Source organism: Anomaloglossus baeobatrachus, chromosome 1 (genome assembly GCF_048569485.1).
Source record: "Anomaloglossus baeobatrachus isolate aAnoBae1 chromosome 1, aAnoBae1.hap1, whole genome shotgun sequence".
Lineage (NCBI taxonomy): Eukaryota > Metazoa > Chordata > Amphibia > Anura > Aromobatidae > Anomaloglossus > Anomaloglossus baeobatrachus.
The window spans coordinates 385,082,519-385,096,555 of NC_134353.1; the positions used below are offsets into that span (position 1 = coordinate 385,082,519).

Here is a 14,037-nt window from a genome sequence, read left to right on the forward strand (position 1 = left end):
ACCATTATTCCCTCCAACTTTGACAATAGTAAGGTATGCCTCATAAGCAAAGATGAAGGCAAGACCTATCAAGCAGTTTCTCGAGACCGCCTGAAAGCGTGCCCTGAACGGTGCAGAATCCAAAAAGAAGTAGAAGAAGTACAAGAAAGTCCCCAAAGTCAAGAAAAAGAGGAAGAGATGATCCAAACAATCCTTGGAAAATTCCCCAAAACTTGGACCCGAATAAACAATGCCATAGTGGTACCAGTCTTGACGTTCCCGCAGTTGGTCGAGCCAGAAACAGAAGAGGTTCCAGATCCACCTAAAGAACCGTCCGCTCCAACACAAGATGACACGCCAGCAGTAGAACAGGAGACTCAACCCCCTGCCAGTGGTGAACCTGCCGTACCCTTGGCGAATCTGAGACCCCGTAGGCAACCAACATCATGCATCCCTGTCAGGGTTAGGCCTACCAATAACACGGGGTGGACAGACACTCCAAGTAGTCAGGGACAAACCCCAGAGCTACGCCGGTCCCAACATAGCACTCGGGGACAGACCCCTCCAAGGTATAGAACATAGAAAGTAAAATACCTAACAGAGTGTAAATAGTTATGTGAAAATGTCTTGTATGTAATGTTTTGTTTTAGGTGGTTAAGTAAATGGACAATTGGGCCACTGGACTATGGGTGGCCAACACTCTAATTGTACATAGTGTGACGACCTGGGCCCTGAACGTCTTGGGGCACACGTCTGGCAGCGGGATCAAGACACACACAAGCACTTTGTCACTTAAAGAATCTCGGTGATTTATTCACAACCTCATAAACCACGCAGTGTAATGGGCCACAGCCACTTTCCCGCAGGACAATGTCTCACTGTCTGTTTAAACTGCTGATTGTTCATACAGTTCATTCTCTGGCATCAGCCAGTATAGTCCCCTTTCTGGGGTGTTACCTGCCAGTAGGTTTGCAGGCTGTCAGTCTGCCTCCATCCAGTCCAGGGAGACTCTCACACTGGGCTCAACATCCCGGCCCATGGACACGTTCCAATTCCTCACAGCCTCAGTGGATTCTGCAGCTCCCTGACATTTCAGAGCCCTCACTAGCTCTGTATGCACAGGATCTCCTGCACATGTGCTCCAACCAAGATGGCTCCCACCAGCACACAGAGATCATGTGACAAACGACAGCTCCATTAAATCCCATGAGACACACCTACGTATGGGAGGTATGTGGATGGTCAGTCCCGCCCATCACTTCTGACCATCCCATGAACCCAGCCCTGAATGTGTACAACAATCCTCATGGAACTACAAGTCCCAGAGAAACATTCCAGGTTCAGATCACAGAGGATTTCCCCCTCTGTGACACATACCGGCCATCTACCACATTGCATCCTTACATATCCCCCCCCTCTGTTCCAACTTGTAGGGTGGAACACTCGACAACCTACAGTGACCCTGAGACAGGGCATTAGGGAAACCATACCCTACCAGTCGAATGGGCCCTCTACGAAAACTTGGAGTTTCTGCTCCTGACCGACCATCCGCCACTGTCACCAAACCCTCCTCAGTGAACCCTCTTCTCAGACACGTCCGCCGGTCCGACATATCGTTCCATAACTGTCTCCAACGGTCAGTGTGGTAGTGAGACACCCCATCAGTCAAAACTACCGTGCGGCCTGACTCTGCGCTAACCAGTCCACTAGAGGGGCTCTTGTCCAGGTACCTCACAACCGAGCCGACAGGAGATCTCCCACAACTAGACCCTGCACACTCTCTGTTTGCCAATCTACTATGGCCTCTTCTCTTATGACGTCTTAGGTCACCTTTCCATCTCCGCCTTTTCCCACCACCACTTTTGGCTATGGACCAGTCACTCCCTCCATCTTTTCTTTCAGATTTTGTTTTAGAGGGCTTGGACCCTTCAGAGTCTGTGCCATAGCCTGATTTATAGGTAGGTCTTCTATGACCTAGGCTCCTTTCCCTACAGGACCTACTTCCCTTGCCAGTGAAGGCAACGCGTTCATCAGGTGGACCACACTTCTTCTCTGGGCCCTGGCCCGAAAGCGGTCGTGACCTCAAACTCACTTGACAAAGTGTCTCTGCAATCTTCTGTCTTTCAAGATCCATTTGCTTTAGTTCTTCCAGGTATCCCAGGCGGTATTCTAGGAGAACTCGTACGTTTTCAACACACTCCTTTGTTCCCGCCATGACACATGGAACCATACCAACTTCACAGGGTAACCTGGCTTTATGATAAACCTTAAGTCTTACTCTCGTCACACCGGATGTATCAACCATCTCCTGCATGACTCTTCCATTTCTGCCAATCAGTTTCTTGACAAGTTCTCTGGGCACTTGTGTGACCTCTTCCACAAAGTCCAACAGCCTTCGAGCTGTTTTCACTGCTTCTTCAGTTTTCCCATAGATTTGGAATGTTCCACTGTGCTCTTCTAATTCAATCGCTGTAATACCTGGAACCTTCCTGGCTTGCTGAATGTTACTTTTCAGCGCTCTTAATGCGAGCCCAATTAATGATTTCTTCACCACCACAACTTCCTGAAATTCTGCAGTGAGCTGCTTCATACACTCCAAGCGTCTGGTGTCTTCTTCCATCTGTGCCGAGATGAGCCATTTCGTGCGAAGACACTGCAGGTGCATGTCACTCAGGATAGCCACCCGCTTCTTTGTGACATTACTGGCAGAGCACACCACCAACCGACAAGTCTCTGGGGCAAAGTACACTTCACAGGCCCCTACAGCCTTCTTAAACGTCTCATGCATCGACTTATGGGCACAGGCTTTTCTTAGGTCTTCGGGCACATCTACCATGCACTTAAAGAATGGACCGGTTTCTTGACCTTCAAGGAAATTAGACCATTCCTTTGGTCTCTTGCATCTATCTTTTTCTCTCATGCACGGCTCCACCTCTTGAGTTACACACTCTTCCGGTTCAGCTCCAGCCTCAGAGCCTTTGGGTTTGCTACTCTTCTTAACCAAGACAATCTCTATGTCTTCCATCTTGGTCTTACCAGGCAGGTCACTCAGGCTATCAGTTCCTGATAAGACCTCTGGTCCAGACTTCACCTCATCAGAGACTCTTTTCACTTCTGCAGCACCAGCTGTCTCTTGGGTCTTCACTGCGTTACCTTCAACTTCCTTGCGGGTCTCTGCAGTGTCACATTCAGTCCTCTTTTTTTCTGCAAGGGTGTCACACCCTTCAGCGTGGTACTCTGTTCCTCTTAGACCTTTGGCCCCGTTTTCACCCTTCATCACCCCAACACTGGGTAATTTACCGGTCTGCTCACCATGACCTCTATGGATTTGTACTTCACCAACTTTCTCCAGGATTCCTTGTCCTGTATTACCCTCTAGGATTTCACCTCCCACAGTGCTCTTGTCCGACAGACCTTCTGCTTCATGCTTGGAATCTATAGGAGACACCACCATTACTGCTTTGGTTGGCTCATTTTTTGACATTTCACCCTGCTGATGTCTGTCGTTACAATGTGTCAGTTCAGTTTCTGATACCTCTTTCTTGTGTAGGACATCGCTGTCTGACTCTACCTTAGCAGTTGCTACTGGCAATGTGTTTTCCTCGACCAGGTACTTCACTTTCTCTGCACCCTCAGACGGGATACCTTGCACAAGCTTTTGGCGCTTATTACGTCTCCGGCGTCTGGAGGAGGTTTTACCCTTCTCAATTGTCTGTACCTCACTGCACTCTCTTGTCCTTTTATAAGAGTCAGTGTCCATTCTGGAGTCATCGTCACTCCCCCTGGCGTCCTGGACTATCATGTCCCCACTTAACCAGATATCTGCCTCCCTTTCTGGAGCTACCCCGTTTTTAACGGTCACACTATTGGTTATTCCCTTAGTCCCTATGTCACCAAGTTGGGTCCGTCCATTTTCTTTGGTCACCCCTAACTTAGGACAGTCAATTTTAGAAGGTACTATCTCCTCCTTACCACACATAACTCCACAACAAGGACCCCTTTTCACCTCCCAATGTGGTAGGGTTTCCTTTGGGCTGTTCTGGCTCTTACACAAGCAACCGGATACGTCCCCCTGCTTCCACAAGTGCACAAATAATTTAGAGTCCCAACCTATAATAATTGGGTGCAGTAAATCTGAGACTACACCAACATCATGAGAACCACTGTCCCTGGCTGTCTTTATGACCACGCTGGATACTGGGTATTCTGTCTCATTATTGTGGGTGCAGCTGACGTGGATCTTCCTTCCAGGAATCAAGTTGACATCAGAAGTGGCCCTCACCAGGGTCACCAAGCTCCTTGAGTCTACGACCCCTGTTACAGATTCCCCATCCACTTCCACGGAACACAGACGTGGCTTCTCGTCGGATGGGTGGTCTATACCGCAAACCGGGCACTTGTGGCATGAACACTGTTGTCCCTGGCTACAGTCCATCTGCGCCACTTCACCCTTGGATTTGGGATGCTCTGCACCATTTTGGGGGACCACCGCTTTCTGGGACTCCTCCCCCTTTTGGGCATCCACCCCTTTATGGGACTCCACCCCCTTATGGGCAACCACCCCTTTATGGGACTCCACCCCCTTATGGGCAACCACCCCTTTATGGGACTCCACCCCCTTATGGGCAACCACCCCTTTATGGGCTTTCTGTGGCTTCCTTGCAGTGTCCTTAGATCCCAGTTCACACCGTTCCCCTTTATCTCCCTGGGTACCCTGTGCCCGTACTGGCCCCAGAAGGGAATTCACAAACTGGTCCACTGCTGCCACATCTCTGCGCACTGACAGCTCCTGCTGTCCACACACAAGGAACTGGTACAGCTCCTCCATAACGTCCAGGCTTGCGGCTCCACTCATGGTCGCTCAGCTTTCCCGGAACTTCGTGGACCCGCCGATCCACCGCAAGCTGCTTGAGTGCGCCGTCAATTTTCGTGGACCCGCCGATCCACCGCAAACCGCTTCAAAAAATTTTTTCGTGGACCCGCCGATCCACAGCAAGCAGTCCGTATCCACAAGAATATGTCCTAGGCCGTTGCCCTTAGCAACCAGGCTGTGTTGCCCCTAGCAACCAGGCTGCGTTGCCCCTAGCAACCAGGCCATATGCCCGCATTCTCCACCATAATGTGACGACCTGGGCCCTGAACGTCTTGGGGCACACGTCTGGCAGCGGGATCAAGACACACACAAGCACTTTGTCACTTAAAGAATCTCGGTGATTTATTCACAACCTCATAAACCACGCAGTGTAATGGGCCACAGCCACTTTCCCGCAGGACAATGTCTCACTGTCTGTTTAAACTGCTGATTGTTCATACAGTTCATTCTCTGGCATCAGCCAGTATAGTCCCCTTTCTGGGGTGTTACCTGCCAGTAGGTTTGCAGGCTGTCAGTCTGCCTCCATCCAGTCCAGGGAGACTCTCACACTGGGCTCAACATCCCGGCCCATGGACACGTTCCAATTCCTCACAGCCTCAGTGGATTCTGCAGCTCCCTGACATTTCAGAGCCCTCACTAGCTCTGTATGCACAGGATCTCCTGCACATGTGCTCCAACCAAGATGGCTCCCACCAGCACACAGAGATCATGTGACAAACGACAGCTCCATTAAATCCCATGAGACACACCTACGTATGGGAGGTATGTGGATGGTCAGTCCCGCCCATCACTTCTGACCATCCCATGAACCCAGCCCTGAATGTGTACAACAATCCTCATGGAACTACAAGTCCCAGAGAAACATTCCAGGTTCAGATCACAGAGGATTTCCCCCTCTGTGACACATACCGGCCATCTACCACATTGCATCCTTACAATAGTTAGCACCAGTGTGCTCAACACCCCTGAAGAAAAACCCGTCCGGCGTGCATAGACTGGGGTCATCAATGCTCTGACGCACGCCCAGAGCCTATGTTGGGGGTTTGATCGCGGCGGGTCCCCCATGGAGCAGTGTAATGGACACCCGGCAGGGAGCCACACTGGCCTCTTATAGTAGTGTTTAAGTTTGTAACGTTTAAGTAATGCGCCTCCCATAATGGGATGAAATGTTCTCACATGTTATGTTTGTTTCTACAGTCCGGGAGTACTGAATTTAACTAAGGGGGAGTGTGGCGCCCCAGGACCTGGTCGCCACAACAGCATTACCCTTCCAAAGGGTTAATGCTGAGCCTGGAGGTAATTGGGAGGTCTATTGGCCAGTAAGTTTAACATCCAACGCAGTTCTCCCTCAGACCAGCAGGGGGAGCTCTGAACCTGGAGTTCCAGGGAGCATTCCTTAAGTCTGGCCTGAGGGAGGAGTTAGTGGGCAGTCTGTAGAAAGGAAGCAAAAAGAACAGACGCAGAGTAGTGCTGCCTTGTGGAACTGGGGCCTAGAGCTGGAATAGCTTGGCCCAGTGAAGCAAGAAGTGCAGAGAGGCACAGAAGAGACTCGGACATCGGAGTCTGTGGTTGCCAGGGTATAAAATCCTTCCCTGGTAGCCGAATCCGGAGGGCAGGAGAGCTGCAAGTTCCCTGGCCCAGAAGCAATCTGAAGGTACAGCTGCATCCCAAGGGCCCGGTGTGGACTCCAGCAGAGAAGCACCAGAGAGGGCCTGCGCAGTCTACCACACAGAAAAAGGGACGAACCACTGGTCCCAGCAGCAGGAGGGCCTTTGCTAAATTCAGAGTGCAGGGTCCTATAGAAGAAAAGAAAGATTAGGGAGAAGGCCTCATACTCAACTGGCCAAAGATCACCCCCAGGCACTTCCAGGCCGGCCGGACCATCTTTACCATCTGTGACGGTCTCCCTGGACTAAACTGCTGCCGAGTAAAAGAGGAGAAGGTAAAGAGACTACTGTTTGTGCCTGTTTCTTTCACTGCCTGTCGGCCCTGCACCGTATTATTCACACAACATCATATACTCTCACGAGCACCAACTGTTGCCCCGGGGTACCGCTCCACCTGTGGGGAGCAGGACCATCCGACCTGCCATACCACCAGCCCCAGAGGCCTCATACAGCAGTGGCGGCTTAATAGCCGCAAACCACAGGTGGCGTCACGACAACCATAAACTTTAATCACCTCCAGCCATATTAATTGACCCCACCAGGGCCACGGAGCCGGGCCCCGCCACCACTGACGACCCCCGGACTAGTCCGGTCCGGCACCGGGTGTCCCATAGCCCTGGGGTGGGCGAGTCATTTTCCCCTGTAAATAACCCCTTTTACGGATCAGAGTGTCTGCCAAGCCGGGTCCAGACCCCTCGAGCCACGACGATCCTGGATTCGAGCAGCCCGACTAACACCGGGGCGGCACACAGTGACCTTCTGCAGCAGGATACCACAGGGTTGTTTGTCACACATATTCAGCTATATGTTAAATGATTATAAGTGTACAGTCTATTGACACACATTCTCATGACAATGTATTTTGCAGATATGTCCTACATGTTTCATAGAGGACTGTTAAAAAAAAGGCCTAGAACTGCTTCCTAGTATTAGAAAAAAGCACTAGGCTTGCACTGAAATCCTTGAAGCTATCACTGGTTAGCACATAAAGAATTCTTACTACTGTCCACAATGGAATATGCCATGTTACACAATGTTTAAGAAGGTCGCCAGACAGGATCTCACAAAAGTAAAATTACATTCATTAAAAGGATACAAAAATGTAATCGTCCATATATCTTTTTTTGAGGTTCTCCACAATGGCATCCTCTGTGATTTTGGAAAGCAGCACCATATCATCAACTCCACTTTGCTTGACATTTTGGCTTTGCCAGTGATACCTTTCTTTGCTTCCCTAAAGAAATGAGACAAAATTAAAGGTTAAAAAATTTCAAATAGATTTACTCCCATATGTGGAAAATGTATTACAGCTGTCAAAAAATTAACTTGAGTGGTTGTACTATACAAATCTTAGATCACCATGGAAACCTATAATATTAGTATGGTAGTCATAACTCTGACATTGAAATATGGCGGCATTACATGAGTCTGTGGAAGTCTTCAAAGGGAACCTATCAGCAGATTTACTATATTAGATATGAGAGCAGCATAATGTAGGGGCAGAGAGCCTTATTCCATGGATGAGTCACTTACTCAGCAACATGCTGAAGTTTCAATACAATAAATGTTTTATCAGAAGGAGATTATCACTGCAGGCAGGGATGGCGTTATCGGGAGACTGGGAAGCTGCCCAAGGACCCCAAACATAGGGGCTCCCTGCTGTGTCCCCTCTAGTCTACCCTAAGGAGTCTTCAGGGCTCCATGCATATTCACTTCTGGCAGCCAGTGACCAAAGAAGAGAAAATGCAAAGATCAGGGCCATAGTACACTCCTGACTTCTAACTCTGAGATGGAGTTTACAATTCCAATATCACTAGTCAGTGCTTCGCTCAGCAGAAGAGACAGAGCTTCTTTGCTTCTGTTCTGCAATGCTCTTGCCCAATGCTACGCTGTCTAGTGTTATTTATAGTTCCATTGGCAATCACTGAGGCAGAAGTAGTAAGGCATGAACTACAGCCCTGTGTTCTGCATCTTCTCATGTTCTGATATCTGGACATCCATCTTCACTTTCACAGGCTTATGTTCTATACTGTGTCCTCACAGCTGCTGTTCAGCTTCAGAATCCTACAGAAGTGACACCGGATCACTGATGTAGTCCTGACGTTGCAAAAATGCGCCAGTCAGGACAGAGTACAGTACCTGTGTGGCCACTCAGGAGAAGGATTACCATAGGCCATGAAGCAGCACTGGTCACTGGTGAGTTTTATACTGCACCTTAACACCAGTAACACACTGCCCTGCAACACAAACATCCATTGTAATAAGTTAAAAAATACATGAAACCCCCCCCACAAACAAAATGATATAAACAAAAATGATATCTGCTGTCCCTCATCAGGATCCTACACTGGCCGCTCTGTGGTGGTGGTGCTGACACCAGGAGTGATGACACGCAAGCCACAGGACCATTGTGTTTTATAATAGGTCTAATACTAGCATATATCCCCTCATGTGAGAGAATCGGGTTAATTATGCTAATGACACTCAGAGTTAGGGGTACTTCTCACATAGTGAGATCGCTAGCGAGATCGCTGCTGAGTCACAGGTTTTGTGACGCACCAGTGACCTCATCAGTGATCTCGCTGTGTGTGACACTAAGCAGCGACCTGGCCCCTGCTGTGAAATCGCTGACCGTTACACACTGTTTTGGTTCATTTTTTGGTTGTCGGGCTCCCGTAGCGCAGCACGCATCAGTGTGTATGACACCTTACCCAACGACCTCGTTCGCGACTCATGTAGGCGTGCATCTTCATTGTTTTCTGCGCCCTCTCTGTTCCGATAGGTGATCGCTACTGCGTTTAAATTGTCTGCTTCCATCCTCTGTTGTGGCTTGTAGATCGCATTACATTTCAGAGGGCTGAATTCACTTGTCCCGGACCGCATGTAGCAGCAGATCGTAATGCAATCCATCGGGACTGCAGGACTATGGGATGGACAAGGATGGAAAAGGATGGAAGCGCTATTATGTTGCCTTCTCTAAAGGCAAGGCTGCCCAGTCACAACGCAGTTACGACCACCAATCGGAGCAGAGGGGGCGCGGAAAAGGCAATGTAGATGCACGCCTATGTTACTAATCAAGATTTGAATTGTGCTATGTGACAGGGTCCCAGTGACCGCCGTATCGTTGCTGCATCGTTGGGAAGATCTGACTGTTTGACAGCTCACCAGCGACCCTGTAGCAACGTACCCGCGATCCTGACCAGGTCGTATCGTGGTCGGAATCGCTGGTACGTTGTTTAGTGTGACGGTACCCTTAAAGCCGAATTAGAGCCGAATGTCAGTTTACTGTAATCCCATTCTCTCATATGATATAATCTTTTCACAAGTGTAAACAAGAGGAGAACTTAATTTCTCTATTTTCTCCATTGTCTGTGTTGGCATACATCGGATGTCATCCAAGTGCAGCACAATGTTTTACATGCACCCATACACTTGTCTCACTGTCCAATTTGTGCAGCCACTCACAGCATGGTGAGAGTGTTTTCTTATTCAGCATGAGAAAAAAACTTGTTGCCCTGTCCCATAGTATAGCATTAGCCTGAGTGTTATTTATTAAAACATCAGAGAGCACTCATCTGAGTTATACGCTAATGTGTGTGAGCCCACAAGCTGCGTCAATAAAGTGACTTGTGCCATGTACTAACGCTACAAAGTAAGATAGGGTGCATGTGCAGAGATAAACAAGGACCCAACGTTTGGAAGCATGTGCCATAAGGACAAAGGGGAAACAATAAATGCACACAGGGATAAACTCCTAACAACCTAACAGAAAACAAAAGATAGGTGTAGAAAAGGCAACCAAGAATACACAGAGAGAACAACACTGGTATCTGCCTAAATCCCTTAGCTGCAGGGCTGGAACTCCTTATTAGTCATCCACATAGAAATATAGCCAGCAGAGAAGGCTAGTATCAGGAGATTATAAATAGCCCCACCCAAGATGTGACAGGACAGAGGAAATGAGCAAGTGATAACAACTGATAACTGCAAACCTAAAGGAAAGAAACAAATTAAAAAACCATCAGCATTTGAACAGGGAGTGATTAGGTTGTGGCTCAGCAGGGACGGAAACTAGCCATGCAGTACAAGGTCACCCAATTGAATCTCGAACCTGAGGGATGACAAATGCATGTCACAATATTCAGTTTTATATTTTAAAAAAATATTTAGAAAACCATATTTAATTTTCTATAGACTTCACAAATACTTGTTACTTTATGCTGGTATATCACAGAAAATCCCAATAAATACATTTAAATTTGTGAATGTAGTTTGCAAATGTGTGGAAACGTTTATGGGGTATTATTCATTTTCAATACATTGTAGTACACTGCTGTGTTGTGGAGTATTACTGTGACAGTAATAGGTTTTTTAAGAGAACAATGATGGAGGGGGCATGTTAGATGATGGGCACCATTACAACCCACTGGCAACTTAGGTTTGTGTCAATTGAAGCATCTATTTTGTTATGAAATGAGGTGATAAAGGGAGCCCCTTCTACTGTTTAGATTGTTCGAACTAAGCATATACAGTGGAACCTTGGTTTATGATAACAATCTGTTCTGGGAGTGTGATCGTAAACCAAGTTACTCGTATAGCAAAGCAAAATTTCTCATAGGAAATAATTGAAACTCAGACAATTTGTTCCACAACTTGTAACAATGTCCCATCCTGGTCCCCTATTGTGCCATTCCACACACGCACAAACACAAACACACACACACACACACACATAATGCTCACCTATCCTCCGTTCCCTCGGCGGCCTCTTCCCTGGTTCTTGCAGTCCGCAGGCATGTGAATATGGTAACTATCACGACCGATGTAGCGGCTGCCGGTGTCAGCGCTTCAGCAGCTGATGTCATTGGCATGAACAGCTTGCCTCTGATTGGCCAGAGTGCTGATGTCAAATGCATGAGTTGCTTGCCTCTGATTGGTCAGCGCGCTGCCATTGGAAAGCACTGACAGCAGCAGCCCCTACATCGCTTCCGATTGTTACCGGATCCACATACCTGCGGACTGCAAGAACCAGGAAAGAGGCCACCGAGGGAACGGAGGATAGCTGAGCATAATATGTGTGTTTGTGTGTGTTTGTGTGTGTGCTTGCATGTTTGTGCGGACTGCAAGAGCGGGTCAGAGCGCGGTGAAAGTACGGAACTGGAAGTGTGTGAGTATTTGTTCGTACAGCAAAGCATTGCTCGTAAACCAAGTTACAAATTCACAGCAAGCTTTGCTCGTATAGCAAAATACTTGCACACCAGGTTACTCGTAAACCGAGGTTCCACTGTAGATAAGAGTGCATTCACATGATATTGCATGATATCATTTTGTATGCGTGAAAATCCTTGAATGTAAAATTCAACATTGTTTGATTTACATATTATTTGTTTCATGTACTAAATTATACCCTATTACAAAGCTATGATCTTTGTAGGCTACAAATAGAGTGAGAATACCTGAGAACAGTGTTTTTAGTGACTTAACTAGTTGAAGTCATCAATGAACACAACCTTATGTTTTACTTCTTGGACAGTAATTTTGTCTTTCTGCTTTGAGTGGCTTCTTGATACTTAAAGATATTTTTAGTAGTTGAAAACTCATTTAGTGCACTGAATTCACTGTAATGCTGATGTTAATGCAGCATTTCAGAATCTGAGGCCCCACTTTGAGTTTTGCCCAGTGCTACAATTTGTCTAAAACCATCCCTGACTGCAGGACTACAATAAGGAGTATGCTGGGCTCACTACTGTATACCTGGTGCTCGGGAGAAAAAAAGTCCATATACACAGAGAGAATCCCGGCACACAGTATGGAAGGAGGAAAATAGTCAATGATTCTTGTTGTATGTTGTAGTTTTATTCAAGAAAAAGTTCTCACAGCAAGTTGTAATATAGTCTTTTCATGACAACAGGAAATTGTATTAAAGTCCGACGTTTCGGCTCTTAATTAAGCCTTCATCAGGGACCAAAAGATACTGGATATGGACAGACAAGATCACAGAAGACATAATTACAATAACATCATGTTCTGAATAAAAACATAGCAACAGAGTTTTATCAGGTAATGTGATTCTAAAACGTGAAAACAGTGTACGTGAGGCTAAGTGAGTCAGATGTACATCCGAGGGGGAAGGGAAAGGGAGGAAAGGGGAGGGGGGGGGGAGGAAGGGAGAAGAAGAGAAAGATGAGCATGAGTTAAAGAGGGAGCAAGGGAGAGGGGAAGAAAAGGTAAAGAGAGGAGGAAGCAACGGAGGAGAAAAAGGGAAAAAGACATACCCGTACTGATGTTGTCATAAAAGAGTCCTATTAACAGTACTGGGAATTGAAGAGCTGACGATAAAAAAATGAAAATGGAAATTATAGTCACCCAGATGTGATAAATTATAATAGCCTATGAAACAGGAAAAATGGCCACTGGACTTACATTCAGGAAACTATGGATCTCCAAAATGGAAAATTTCGGTTATTAAATGTAGGTCAATATAAGATGCGGCTACTGGATAAAAAAGGAGGGGGAAAATAGGAAAAGAGAAGAAAAGAAGATTTTAACAGGGGGCATTATATGTTAAGATGGGTAAAGACGGGAATTATGAAATAAGGGACACATACCCGTGAAAATCACCTTATCATATGAGTAGGTAGCGGCTCATATATAGTTGAGGAATAAAGTATACTTTTGGCACATATGTGTAGTCGCTATAATAGAATAAGGGGCAGAAAGACAAAGATGAGAAGAATTGTACAATAATAAAACAATATGAGACAGAGTGAAATAAACTGCAGACATACCGCTGTAAGTGGAGGAATTATCTCGGGGTTGAAGTAGGGGGACGCTTATTATGATCAAGCAATGGGTTAAATGCCCAATGGAAGAAGAAGGTGGCTGCAATATAACATAACACTATTAGAAATTCATGGATCAAAATAGCATATGGTATGGGCACCAAAGGTCACATACCTAAAATGTCCGTGAAATGAATGGAAAACCGAAGTGGAGCCCACCAATCATATAGATGGGCGGTGACCCATATATGCTAACCATATACAACGTATAGGGACATATATATATATTTTTTGCCACTATAGGAAAAAAAGGGATATGGAAGGAGATTAGTAACAATAGTGAAAAGCGAACCCTAATGGATACAGGAGGGTGGAAGAAAACATACCGCAGTATGACAGGACACTGCTTCAAGGTTGGAGCTCCATGTCAGTGCAGTAAATTGGCTGCACAATAGAATGACAAGAGAGGAAGGCTGCAATAGAACATGACAATATTATAGCCTAATCAGTGGGAAGATAGATATAGTATAGTATAGAGCTGTGGTCACATACCTAAACTGGCAGTGAAACGGTTGGGACCGGAGAAAAAACTAGGCAGGAATTTAACGACTGCGGTCACAAAGGTCGTTACCGCGACCGGACTTGGCAGGGTTGGGGGCCCGGTGCCTTCCCTGCAGAGAAACAGCTGGCTCCTCTCAGTGAGAGAAGAGCTACGCTGTTCCTTTACTTTCAATCA

General features: G+C 46.8%; 1 protein-coding gene across 1 annotated transcript in view; it reads right to left on the minus strand.

Moving 5' to 3' along the window:
* The window catches only part of LOC142315335 (unconventional myosin-If-like), a 279,905-nt gene that overhangs the window by 196,135 nt on the left and 69,733 nt on the right, over nucleotides 1-14,037 (minus strand). Inside the window, exon 2 of the mRNA XM_075352538.1 lies at nucleotides 7,616-7,753. Coding sequence (XP_075208653.1) covers nucleotides 7,616-7,753 — 138 coding nt within the window. The remainder of the gene's footprint in view (nucleotides 1-7,615; nucleotides 7,754-14,037) is intronic.